Source organism: Magnolia sinica, chromosome 2, assembly GCF_029962835.1.
Source record: "Magnolia sinica isolate HGM2019 chromosome 2, MsV1, whole genome shotgun sequence".
Lineage (NCBI taxonomy): Eukaryota > Viridiplantae > Streptophyta > Magnoliopsida > Magnoliales > Magnoliaceae > Magnolia > Magnolia sinica.
In genome coordinates this window covers 112,955,763-112,970,379 of record NC_080574.1, presented here as the reverse complement: position 1 = coordinate 112,970,379, position 14,617 = coordinate 112,955,763, and the positions used below count along the sequence as shown (strand labels likewise).

General features: G+C 42.8%; 1 protein-coding gene across 1 annotated transcript; it reads left to right on the top strand.

Annotated features, from left to right (window-relative positions):
* Positions 1-13,417: 13,417 nt before the first annotated feature.
* Positions 13,418-14,309, top strand: LOC131237403 (RING-H2 finger protein ATL78-like). Its single transcript, XM_058235141.1, has one exon. The coding sequence runs from the start codon at positions 13,479-13,481 to the stop codon at positions 14,232-14,234; it is 756 nt and encodes a 251-aa protein (XP_058091124.1). The 5' UTR covers positions 13,418-13,478; the 3' UTR covers positions 14,235-14,309.
* The last annotated feature ends 308 nt before the right edge of the window (positions 14,310-14,617 follow it).

Sequence of the window (14,617 nt, the reverse complement as noted above, 5' to 3'; positions counted from 1 at the left end):
GGGACCTACCTTGATTTATGTTTTATGTATTCACACTGTCCCTGGTGAGGGATGTGGATACCCACCATGATGTATTTATCCACACCATCCAGATTGCGCCGGACGGTGTTGGACAGTGTTTGGACGGTGTTTTGGACCCCACCTCGATGTATGTTCCATATCCACACCATCCACAATGTTTGAACTGTGTTGTACAATGTTTGGATGGTGCTGTTTTACATGGGAAATGTTTGGACAGTGTTGATCATCATTAGTGGGCCACGTGTCCCATGGAATGATAGTGTACAGTGATACACATGTTACACCTACAACCATTGAAATGAGTTTTGGTGTGATCCAAGCCCACTTGAGGCCCATTAGCGGAGCCCATTTGATGTGTATGAGGCCCATGTATAGGGTCCACCTGTGATATATATTAGGCCCATGTGTAGGGTTTACCTATTGTGTAATTGAAGCCCATGGGTTGTGGCCCATTGTGATGTATTCGAGGCCCATGGGCAAGGCTATAGTAGTGTGTTTATGGCCCATATGATGAGGCCCATTGAGATGTATTTCTAGCCCATATGATGTGGTCCATAGTGATGTGTATGTAACCCTTGTATGAGGCCCATTGCAATATATATTAGGCCTTTGTGCGAGGCCATGGGCCCACTTTATGTTTGACTCTATGTGGGCCACTGCTTGGGAGCAATGTTGGTTAAATGATCACATTGATGGGCAATGATGGTTAGATGTCCTCATTGTGACCTTCCCGTGGGCCTTGTTAGGCCCATTCTCATCATTCTCTTAGTGGGTTAACCCAATTAGGTGGGCCCCATTCGCCATAAACCGATGGTTTCATGCTATTGGATTTGATATAACCACGGCTGAGGGTCGATCTTTATATTATGGTTGATCGGTTGTTCACCTATGGACCCCGCCTTATTTATATGATGATTATTGTGACCGATTTACCGATTCTGATTATCGATCGATCCGATTGTCGTGATTTGCCAATTTCGATTATCGATCGATCCGATTATTATGACCAATTTGTCGAGTCTGATCATCGATTGATCCGATTGTCGTGATCGATTTACCAACTCGATTATCGATCGAATCGATTGTCGTGACCGATTTGTCGATTCTCGATTATCGATCGATCCGATTGTTGTGACCGATTTGCCGACTACGATTATTGATCGATCCGATTTGCTGATTTGCTGATTCTGATTATCGATCGATCCGATTGCCATGACCGATTTGCTGATTCTGATTATCGATCGATCCGATTGTCGTGACCGATTTGCCGATTCTGATTATCGATCGATCCGATTGTCGTGATCGATTTACCGATTCTGATTATCTATCGATCCGATTGTCGTGACCGATTTGCCGATTCTGATTATCGATCGATTCGATTGTCGTGACCGATTTGCCGATTCTGATTATCGATTGATCCGATTTTCGTGACTGATTTGCTGATTCTGATTATCGATCGATCCGATTGTCGTGACCGATTTGCCGAGTCTGATTATCGATCGATTCCGATTGTCGTGACCGATTTGCCGATTCTGATTATCGATCGATCCCAATTATCGAGGCCAAGTATCGAAGCCAATTCCGATTGTCTAGGCCGATTCTGAGTATCGATTCCGATTATCAAGACCTATATGATGTATATGCGAACCGTAGTTGATGACCGATTGCCGATTCCGATCTGTCGAGACCTACATGATGTATATGCGACCCGTAGTTGGGGCCCATTGTGATGTATTCGTGGCATATAGGCAAGGCCCATTGTGATATGTATTAGGCCCATGATGCATGGCTCATTTGATGTATTCGAGACCCATGTGTGGGGTCCACATGTCATGTACTTGAGGCTTATGAGCAGGGCCTACCTGTTGTGTATATGTGACCCTTGAGTAAGGCGCATTGTGTTGTATATTAGCCTTTGTGTGAGGCCGTGAGCCCATTATATGTTTGGCTCTATGTGGACCACTGCTTGGGAGCAATGCTGGTTAAATGTCCACATTGTCGAGGCCGATTGTCGATGTTAGTTATTGATACTGATTATGAGTATGTGACAACATAGCATCATGATACATGCCCATACACATCATCTGCATGTTTGTTATGAGATGTGGTTGATCATTACATACGTCATTGAACATGTTGTTATGAGACTCCCTGATAGGTAGAGGTTATCTCACATAAGCACACGGTATGTGCAGGATTGGTACATGACTCATCCATCTTGCATTGTATGCCCTAGTGACATCGGGGCCATAGCCTCCACATACATATCGTGGATGGTCAAATGGGACACCGGAAATATTTAGTTCTAACATACGGGCGCTATATATGTCCCTGAGTGAAAATTCTTAAACCTCCGTGGCCAGGAGACGCCCCAACGTCGAGACCGAGTGAATATATATGAGCGGCCAAGTGCCGAGTATAAGCCGCGTCTCCCACCGTGTCGTGGTCGGATGGGAGGGTGTGGCCTTACCCGCCCGAGTGTAAGGGGCAATACTAGGCCGAGTTTGACCAGCTCGTGAATGGGTCCGCTATCGATGTGTCGGATAGGTATTGGACTATTGGCCGGGCGGATAGTGAGATTTCTTACGCTCACTTGGGCTGTCTTGGAGAGCGGCAGTGTCATTTGGAGTGTACTAAACCCCGGTGATGATCCCAAAGGTGAACTGTATTAGTATGTGGATTTAGTGAGCAAGAGTTGCATACTCATTCATGCATTCATTCATTCACTATCCACTCGGGTTGGTGGTGTGTAACTATTTATTACGTGTGCCTTCGCAATGACCAGATTTCGGTTGGGCGCGACTAACCCGAGATCGGGAGTTTACCACATTGAGACTAACTATCTAAATTAGGTATGAGACTAGTTTGGATAGAAGTCCCTTGTGATAGGCCCCATAGCCTACAATATTACGTACTATCATCCCGACTTCACTCTCTAGCATGGTCACTCCATTCGCACCACATATTTCATTATATCTGCGACAATGGTAATTTGGGGTATTGTGTTTCTACATTTATATGGTTAGAAAGGGTGACGCTATTTGTGTTACTCATCGGGAATTGTATATTGCATGGCATCCTCGGCATCTGATATTTGGCTCTATGACTCCTCATTTGTATAATTGATCTGTATTGTGCGTACTCGATATTGTATGACTCGTGGACTTATCAGTATTTTCGCTTACTCTGATATCGTATGATTTATGATCTTGCCAGTATTTCCAATATTTTATGATTATGATATTGTATTGAATACTTGACACTTACCTGTGTACACACTTACACCACCCTCTAAGCTTTCTATAAGCTTATGCACAATAGATGCGTGCAGGTGATGTTAGGTTGTAGCAGCATTGAGCTTGGAGCTCGTAGCGGTCTTCTGGAGTTTTGATTTTCGATGTATTTTCTTTTTAGCACTGTATTCAAATATTCATATTAGTGGCCATGTGATGATGACGTTGCCCTTTATGATTTGGGTAAATTTGTGGTTATGCTTCTTACGAGATAAATGTATATTGGAAAAATCCTCCTTGTAAGATCCCAGGATCGAAACCTGGTGTATGAACACTAGGATCCGAGAATGGGGTACTACGGAGGCTGTCAACCGGATTCGGCAATCGGAATTTCTATGAGTCCGGTTTCTGAGTTTGGGGCGTGATTTGGAGTGTGTTTGGGGCTATGACGTAGTCCAGGCAATTGGTAAAGATTTCTGAGTTTGTGGCTGAGGTCGTTTCGCCACACCAGATAGGTTCGAGGAATCCGAGTCGTACGCTGCTAGTCGACGGTGGTTAGGCCACGCGGAGTGCTTACGTGCTCCATGTCGATCGGCTCGATGTGTGCTCGTACCAGTTGATCTTGTCAAGCAACCCGATTGGCCTAATGTGTGGACGCTACTGCTTGAATCTAAGGTACCAAACTCACCAGTGAAAACTCGTTTAACCTTGGTACCTTGATCCGCTAAGACTCATGAGCTGAGCATGGTGGTATGGGACACCGTGGTTGAGCTTTCGGCCTATACTGGGGTAACGAGCCTCCCCGTGGTGTCCAGTGAGTAACCCAGACTCGTAAGCCAAATACGGTGGTATGGGACACTATATTTGTGCTGTCGGCCTGTGATCAGGTGACAAGCCTCTCATAGTGACCTCGAGCATACTTTAAACTGTGCTGAGGTGACGAGCCTCTCCGTAGTAAACTAGAGTATAAACCAGACCTGCACTGAGGTGATGAGCCTCTCTGTGGCAACTTGGAATCATCTATCGTATGTGAATGACTAGGAGTGACGACCCTAGATGGATCAATGTTTGGGTATATAATATAAAGGGAGGTGCCTTAGCTTTTCAATCCTGCTGTATCAAAAAGGGCTAACTAAGAACTTGGATAACACGATCATGCATCGCATTGCACGGTACTTTGGCGAGGAAGTGCACGTTTACTGGGAGTGGTGCATGTCGCGATTGTAAGATGTTGTCGCAAGAGGGAGTGCAAGCGAGGGCATGCATTATTACAACATACCATTCTTGCATTAACAAGAGTACTTAGGACATGAGTGTTGTATTGCTTTATCATTATTGCTTGACTAAATTAATAACATGTTAACCTTTGCTTCATAGTTCGACTGAGTTGATTACTCACTCCCCCGTTCTGGGACGGTGTTGTACACATCAATCAGACTCTGTCTTAGCTGCAGGTGATGGCAATGCTTATGAAGCAAAGCCAGACTATTATAATGACGAGGAGGAGTTCTCCTATATGCAACTCTCTGGCGGGTCCATGTAGACTTGGAGTTGCGCTGACGGGGCTACAGGGTTTTAGGATAGAGGACATTACACTTTCTTATTTTATACATTTTGGAACTGAACTTGTAATTATTTAACCTAATGACATTCATACTCTGAGGGCTTACTATTATTTTTGAATAGTTTATATACGTATTATAGTCTTCTGCTAGTGTACTTTAATTGCCTCTAGAGTATGATATGTTGTTTTGGTATAATCCCATTCATGTCTAAGGCACTAATACAGACGACATTTAATCATTATTATGTACGTTGCATAAGTGATGCATTAGAAGTCGAGAGTTGAGTCTATGCTCGACCCCCGATTTTCAAGGCATTACAGGAATTTTGTGAGCCCAATTTCTGGGTTTGGATTAAACTGGGCCTGGGTTATGGTCACACGACTACCTCAGACTCTTAAGCTTAACCGCTTACAACATATTTCATCTGAATTTTACTAAGGAAATGAGCTTGGCCTCACTGCCTAGCACGAAGTATAAGGGCAGGTCGACAAGTCAGTAATCTACATGGCACAGAGAGAAGGGTCAAGGCTTTCCAAAGAGACCAGGTCGGCATACTACCCGCCGGTCAGGTTGTCCTCGGTCTCCTACTGCATGCCGCCCCCAGTTCCTACTAATCAGGTCTTATCCGAAAGACCAGCCCAAGATCTCCGCCAAAGATCTTGAGGACAACACCGACACGCTAGGAATACAGATCTCCCCAGATCTTCATCGAGGATCTCGAGAGATCATCTCAACATATTCGGGACTCAATTCCCTCTACAGCACGTCCCTACTAAATATGGAGATCTCCTCTATGTCACCGCCTCTCCTCAACTATAAATAAGAGCATCTCTATTAATTGTAAAAGGTACACAAAATCTCTCACCCAAAACCTCTCGATACTACCAGCCCCAGATTCCTAGCCTGACTTTGGCATCGGAGGGTCCCCTGCTCTAGTTAGGGTTCCTCTGTCTTCTTCCTGTGCAGGTACTCGAAGGTTTAAAAAGGGTGAACCAGATTTTTCATCAATAGTCATTCATGCTTTACTAGAAAACCACAATGGTGAAAGGAAATAAGAAAGCTCTATTTGTCATTACTGTAGCCATTCTAGTTCTTCCCGAATCATCTATGCAGCTATCCCAGCTCTTCCTGTATCGTCTGTTGCAACCATCCCAGCTCTTCTTGAATTATCAGCCGAGCAAGGTGCCCAGCCCTACAGCAACGGGCTGACTCTACTCGCGCAGCACCCGCTCCTTGACCCCGCACTAGGGGTGTTTGATTAGTCTCCTTGGAGAATTGAGTCGAAGCCCTGAATAAAAACATGGATTGACTCATGCAACTCCTAGAGAGATAGAATCCATCCCTTAGTCTGCAAAGGATGGTGCTACCACTGTACCACCTTAAGTACCGGTCAACTCGCAAAAAAACAAGCAACCTCCTGAGCTGCTAGCCTAGGCTCTTTCCCATACTTCAGGAGTAGCCACGTTCGCAGACTCCAACCTGCACCTCGTGCCAGAGAGGAAGAGTAGTTAAAAAGCCCCGAAATAGTGGCCAAGAACGAGGGCCATTGGGAGGCAAATTTAACACCCCAAACTTTTAATACCCAAACCATAAGAACTTAACAAGGTGAAAACACACCTTTAATCAACCTGGATACTTTCCCCGTCCTTACAAGAGTTTGACTGCTCGAATAAAGCCTCATCTATAAGATTAATATACATACATATATATATATATATATATATATATATATATATATGAATAGTTGTCACGACCATCATAAAATGAATCGTTAATCAATAAGAACAATGACAACCCAATCGAGAGAATTCTGACCGACATATTAGGGAGAATCCGGGATTAAAAACCAAATACCTTAAAACATGGCCCACCAAAAGTTAAACCAGTCTGACTCTTTGAAACCCAGTAGTCACACATGCATTAAGAAACTGAATGGATGGAGTGAATTAAATGAGATCACACCAACCTCTACCATACAAGGGCTGTATGTACACAAAAGTGTGTATAGCCATAGAACACCGAATGCCAAAGCCGGTCAAACAACGTTTGACCGGGCAAATCCCGAAGAGAATTCCTCTTCTTCATGCCTTCCCGCCATTCTCGTTTCAAAACAAGAACTTCCGACCGGATCTGGTGAGGGCCACCATCATAAAGGGATGGGAAATCAGAACCATCCATCGATCATCTCTTAAAATTCCGTCTGAGAAGAGTAATGGACGCGAGGAATGTTCGAGGCCCACACACTGATTTCGGTGATATTGCAGGCCGTGCGGACGCTACAATGAAGCATCTGCTCCTTGCGTTACGAAATCCATACCTATCCAAGGAGTGGACGAATCCTTCCCAAATAAGAAAGAAGAAAAACCATCTGCAATCTCTCCAAATTTCTCGGCCATTTTTGCCAGTTTCATGCGACGATGCGAAAGGAGTCCTTGCAACAACCTCAGGATCTTACTCCCACCATCGATCCGGTGGGCCAGGAAGCATCAGATAGCTAAACTGACCCACCTAGAGATGTCCGATTTGGAGAAAAATGGATCGGGACAGACTCGCCATTAAAATCGAAACCGATCTCCCACCAATAGAGCCGCCCGATTAGAGATCCAAACCACACATTTGCAGATCATCTGGCTCCCAATGGGCTAAACAACCTAAAGAGAAATGAATCCAAGAATATTGAAGGAAATGAGATCACCGACGAGTTGCGTAACTCGTTCCACACACCGCAACCGAAAGAGCCGCGCACACCATGTTACGCACATGGACAGCCTAAGAAGAATCCAAAAACCTAGACATGCTATAAAACTCCTATCACCTGGCCAGGAAGGAGCAAAATAAGGAAAGAAAGAGAGAGACGTGTGGGAGAGAAAGAAGAGGAAAGAGAGAAGAAAGAAGCCTACCGAGTCGTCGATTAATCTAGTTCGGGTCCAACCAGCCACTCCTAACTCACTTCCTTTCTTTTCTTTTCTTACCTTTACATTGTAAAATTCCATTGATAGGATTCCAGCCATAAAAACAAGCTACTCCATAATGGACGAGACCAAAACTAACAGGTTGGAACTTATCAATACCTACACTATCTAGAATATAATCTGAATCAAGTTTCTTAAACAACCCAAACTAGGTGAATTAGAGTAGAAGACGATACAACAACATAAGGTGAGGATTTTTCCTTTAAACTTTGCAACTTAATTGGTTACACCCCTTTTCCCTGTTTCAATATTTATTTTACCGTTTATCATCTCCTTATGAATCAGCACTATAGAAATTCACATCATTTTACTATATTGCACACAAGTATCATGTCGGGAATCCCACTTCAAGTGATCATCATAATATCATAGATGTAATACGTTACGGGTAGTGACCCTCTTGGTCGGCACGTAATTCCATGGGTTGGTTGGTATGGTGCACAATTGATGTAAGTAAATCGTCATGCGTGTTACAATACTTCACGGGATTGGATGTCACAAATAGTCTCTCCATGAACACATCGTGTCATGTAAATTCCCTAACCACGTTGTTATGTTGCCTTGAAATGTTCGCATAAATCCACGTTAACGTGGGACATGTCAGTGAATCACCATAGTGTGAGAATACGTGGCGAGTCAGATATCTTAAACTACCTTCCACAATGTGATCATGATTACTGAGTGTGATGAACCGCACATATTTTGCTAAGCATGTATACCATGTAGAATGATTGCGCACACCGATACCCTTGTATCCGTGGAATATGGGGCACATCGGTATCCTTATGTTGTTTCTATGAACCGCTTGGATTATTGTAAATTTTAAAGGAATGACCATCACTATGAGTAGGGTGTTGACCCTCTCCAACCGTATAGATGATGCAGGTGATGTACAGGTTGAAGACCTAAAGGATCACCTCCCTATGGAAGACTATACTAAATAAATAAGAAAATAGTTTCATGATTTAGTTTTATTTACGTTTCCGCTGTAACTTGATTATGTAATAAGCTCCCATCTGGGAAAGCATTTGATGATTCATTAAACTTTTACTTTTTTGAATGGAATAATAATTAGAGTAAATTTCCTTCTCATAGACTTGAATATTTGAAGTGTGTAAATCCAAGCAGAGGGAGGACAAGCTGTTAAGATACTACCTCATCTGTTTCAATGTCGAAGCTGTGCAGGTCAACGATTATTCTGACCAGATAGCTCTAACCGCCACGGTAGCCGATATCAAACAAAGAAAGTTCCTCTTCTCTATTGGTAAGAACCCCCCGACTCCTCTCGCTAACCTACTTAATCGAGCAAAAAAATATTCCAATGTCGAGGAACTCTTTAGTTCACGAAGAGCTACTCGAAGAGGAAATAACTTGAATGAGGATAGGAAGTGAAGGGAAAAGGGGGAGCACTCTACCGTTAGCGTTAAAAGAAAGAAAAACGATTATCAAGACTGAGGCCAACATACCAATTGACATCCAGAAAGTCTCTTCCATCGGTACACTCCCTTGAACACCAAGCCGGAGTAGGTACTGAAAGAATTCGAGCTGAGCAAGGAAACTTGACGACCGAGCTAAACCAATTAACCAAGCCAGTAATAAGGCTCATCGGCCAACTCCGACCTCGACATCAAATACTGAGAGACGTATCAACTAGAAGACATGGAGGGCTCTTACCTCGCTCATGGAATGCTGACCACTTAAAGATCTACTACTCCTGAGCACTCAAGAAGTCCTCCGACCAAGAGTGCATTGACTGACCGACCTACTTGATAAGGGTGACCTCCCTTTCTAAAAGGGAAAAAGGTGCTCGCGACACTACTGCCGTGCTTTCTACTATTCAACGATTTCTACAATAAAAGAACTTTCCCAGGTCAGGGGAAGAGAACTTCTTTCAAATTTCGACTATCCGAGCTGTAAAATCAACTACGAGGACTTCCCTTAGTGCAAGGGAAAAAAGTCATCTACCATGAATTCTACTATAGAAGAGCTTCCCCAGATCGGGAAGGAAATCTCTTTTTCTACAATCCGAGTTGCATGAACTACTGGGGACTTCCCTTAGTGCAAGGGAAAATGATCCTCTCACCAATTGTCCGACCCTTAGAGAAGAGGTCGAACCATTATTCGATTCTACTACATGGCCTACCAAGGACTTCCCTTAGTGCAAGGGAAAAACAATCCTCACTAGTCATCTAACCCTTAAAGAAGAGGTTGGACCACTAATTGGTAATGCCACTCAGATCGCACGATCTACAATGGGGATCTCTTAGTGCAAGGGAAAATAATCTTCCTAAGTAAACTACTTGGCCCCTCATGAAGGTCATTGCAGCTAACCCATCTGTTCGACAAGAGCAGAATTCCCCTAATAAAAGGAAGAGCTCAAGATCTCACCCCAATGCTCCTACTTGGCTAAAATGCCAGACCTCACCAAAACCAACTTATTTCCCAAGCCCGCTGCACAAGTACGAAAGTAGGGGGGCTTACTGTTATGGGTAAAAATGGACTGGTTAAAGAGAAGAGGTCAGCTCGAACAACTCTGCGGGACACAAGGGTGGCTAACACTGGTCATGACCAATGAGCTCCTTAATAGCCAAGGAAGATCTCTTTCGTCGAAGAGATGTTGGTCACCTATTACGTATGAAGGTAGGTTGGCAAGTCGGCCATTTACCTAATGATAAGGGGATGCTTAAAGCTCATCTGAGTATCCAGGTCAGCCAAGACCACCTCAGACTCTTGAGCTCGATCCCCCATAACATATTTCATCCGAATTCTAGTAAGGAAATGAGCTCGGCCTCATTGCCCTAACACAATGTATGAGGACAGGTCGACAGGTCAACAATCTACACGACACAGAGAATGGTCAGGGCTTTCCAGAGAGTCCAGGTTGGCATACTACCCCCTAGTCAGGTCAGCCTCCGCCTCCTACTATGCGCTGCCCCTGGTTCCTAGGTCTTATCCGAAAGACCGGCCCAAGATCTCCACCGAAGATTTCGAGGACAGCACCGACACGCTCGGAATATAGATCTCTCCAGATCTTTGTTGAGGATCTCGGGAGATCATCTCAACATATCCGGGACTCGATTCTCTCTACAGTATGTTCCTACTAAATAGGGAGATCTCCTCTACGTCATCGTCTCTCTTCAATTATAAATAGGATCATCTCTAATGGTGAAAGGTACGCAGAATATCTCGTCCAAAACCCCTCAATACTACCAAATTCAGATTCCCAGCCTGACTTTGGCATCGGAGGGTCCCCTGCTCTAGCCAGGGTCTCCTTTGTCTTTTTCCTGTGCAGGTACTCGAAGGTCTAAAAAGGGTGGACCAAATGTTTACATCAATAGTAGTGTCCCATTTATGCTGTTTATGTTGCTTTGGCCAATTAGATATGCCTTGGTTTTGAGCATAAATCCTAACACAAGGTACCATAGGAGATGAAAGTAACAACATCACCAACATGTCATGGTGGTCCCCAAATTGTCTTTTTTTTTTTTTAACATGCTTCTTAAGGTCTATTTGGCTTTCCAATTATAATGGTAAATAGTTGGAAATATGTAATAATTTCTCATCCGGTAATGGTGTGGTTACATAACCTACATTTGACTGCAATGATGAGTTTGCCGTCATTGTATGTTTTACATAGACATTCCTATAAAAATGATAGTTTTATAATTTTAAAATGTAATAATTATGATTTTCCTTACCTATTTCCTGTATAGTTGTACTTGACTTTCGATTTATAAACTATATATAATTCTTGTTTAAACAAATACTTTGAAATAATAATGATGACTTGTTTACTTTGCATTGCAAAGGAAATTACAAAACAAAATACGTTTTGAAGATTTGTGATGTGTGCAGTCTACACGGAGAGGAGAAAAGAACACGGGCTACTTTTATGAAAAATAAAAGTGGCAAAGATAACCTTAGTTGATGGCCAGCCACCTGACGCTCATTTATTTTAAAATCTTTCATGAAAATTTTAGGAGAATGCAAGGAAAAGTGAAAGCGTGACATAAGTGGGAGGAAAACTGAAAGCAAATCCTTTGCACTAGTTTGTTTTACTGAGGAGAAGTCCTGAAAAAAGAAAAAAAAGTTTTTCCTTTGCATTTGCAACTATTTAGATTGTTATTTAAGGAGAAAAAAATATTTTTTCTTTCAAATTGTCATTTAAAATATCACATAAAAGGCACATTCCTCCATTTGACTTTATGAAAAAAGGTTGTACTCTATTGTTGATGAAGGAAAACGCAAATGCAAATTCTCTACTACAGCCTCCGCTGCATTGCAAACAATTGCAAATTTATTGCCAATGTAAATTGGTTGTATTCCATAGTTCTCATTCTATCCAAAAAGGCTATAAGTGTGTGTTTGGTTGCACAAATTATACCATAAATTTTCATGATATTTGAACCAAATTACGTGGATTAATCAAGAAATTTAATGATATTCATAATCTTTGGTGCAACATGAGGTAGGCTTTGATTAATGACTAGAATCAAACAACCAAATGCAACCTAACATATTGATTTTAATTTATCACGTGGGGTTCAAGCACTGTTTCTAACCGAGAAATGCATATCATTTGGTACATGTGAGGTTGGAAATGTGTGAAAAATGGATCTACGTCTCTCAAATAAGATACGCTTTGGACTTACTAAGTAGGTTCGAGATGACCAATAGCAAACCAATTGCTTTGTTGTTTGTTCTTCCAGGACTTCCCAAAGCCACTCTTGCCTAAAAGCTAGAAGGATAGGATATTTATGGCCACTCTTGCCTAAAAGCCAAAATTAGAGGAGGATATTTATGGCCACTCTTGCCTAAAAGCTAAAAGAAGAAGATATTAAGATGATTTAGTGATGAGTCCGAAAGCGGCAAGCACTTGATTGGTTGCACGTTGCATAATCCTATAGTTAGGCATGTACACCTAATCCAAGTAGGGAAAATAAATGCTCCTCTTCTTCTACAAAGAGATGTCTACATTGACTATACCATATACCAGCTTTCCTCACTCAAATGATAACTTAAAAGTTCGTATTCTCTACACAATGCATCCCTTTTACTCCGCATCATAGAGACTGAAAAGCAGTAACTGAATAATTTAGGAGAATTTTGGCACTAATCCATCCAAGATTAGCCCAATACGCCAATGGTGTGGATCACTAAGCAAAGGGCCCCACTCGTCAGATTGAAAGCCCGGGCTGAATGAGGGTCCTACTCTTCTTCCAAGTGATGCCCGATGACTAAGCTGAGAAAAGATATTTAGGGATTGAGTGCGTATAAAGGCAAAGCAATGGATAACTTCCAATCAATTGAGTATCAATGACTAGGAATATTTGCTTTAAAAAAAATGTTCTCTTGGATTTCCTAGATTATATAATAATGAGCCATGTCGGCATGTGATTTTTTATTGCTTTTATCACTGTATAAATTCCTGTGGGGCCCAATTAAGCTCAACCATAATTTACAAAGACAGTTGGATAAGAGCAACCCACCAGAGGATTAAATGACCCAGGAAAATCAATGGTTAGATATTAATCCATGCGAAAAGACATGGAACATGGACAGTAGAAGTGATTGCTCAATCAGGATGCGATCCCCGTGACTGTCATCCGATGTGTACAGCATGATCATGCATGGGCCCACTTGGGCCAACATGAATTTTTGCACTGGATCAAAGAGCATATAATAATATGGAAACACCAACAACTACACTACACTCTCCCCTATCCACTTATATAAATCTTTCCCATCACACCCAACTCGATAAAATTTCGATCAACTTCACCATGATGTCTTCCAGCTCGTCCTCGTTTGGCTCTTTTACAAGTAACTCGTACTCAAGGAGACTGCTACTTCACAATCCATTGTACAATCCACCCGCCACGGTAGCAGCTGCGCCAATCACAGTGGCGGGTCGCAATTCATCCCAGCCCCTCATGAGTGAGAGAACCTTCAATGCCAATGTCGCCATGATCCTTTCCATCTTCCTTTGTGCTGTAATTTGCGCGCTGGCCCTCAACGCAATCATCAGATGTATACAAAGGTGCTCGAACCAAGTGGCCATCCGGTCTAGGGATCGGGCCTCAATGGCTTGCCTAGCCAATAAGGGTGTCGATAGGAAAGCTCTCAAAGCCTTCCCGAAGCTAACCTACTCGACGAGCTTGAAGCTGCCTGAGTGCACCATCTGCCTCTCGGACTTCCTCGATGGTGAGCGAGTGCGGGTCTTGCCCAAGTGCAACCATGGGTTCCATCTCAGTTGCATCGACAAATGGCTTTCATCACATTCGTCTTGTCCCAATTGCAGGCAATGTCTAGTAGATACATGTCGGAAGATTGTTGGCTGTAATGAGGGTCTGGATCCATCGGAGCCGTCGGATGCATTGCATTCGGTCATTGTACCATTGGAACCTGAAGGTTTGATAAATAGTTATCGAAGTGTTTTTTAGTTGTTTGAATTGTGTATTGATGTTGTCCATACAAGTGTATTTGTATATAGAATGAAGACCCAATCTTTTTCTGAATATGTAATTTTTGAGGTTTGGTATGTCCACGTGTGTAGAATCCTGCACATCTATGTAAGTACACGTACACACGTGTCTGAGATTCAATTTTCCACCAGCTGTGGCACACTGATTAGCCTTATGCCTCAAATATCAGGCCATTTTCAACTGTGCCAGCATGGCACATAGGTGCTAGTTCTAATCCATCGATCAAGTTGGTCCACCTTATAAATCTTCCCCCACCTCAAAAAAGAAAAAAATGTAGGCACCCATACCAGAATCAGGTGGGTGGGTTGGAAAACTTAGACCAAGTTTCAGAGTGGCATACA

What these genes read in the sequence shown, in the direction of transcription:
- LOC131237403 (XM_058235141.1), top strand. Translation starts at nt 13,479, where the DNA reads ATGGAAACACCAACAACTACACTACACTCTCCCCTATCCACTTATATA.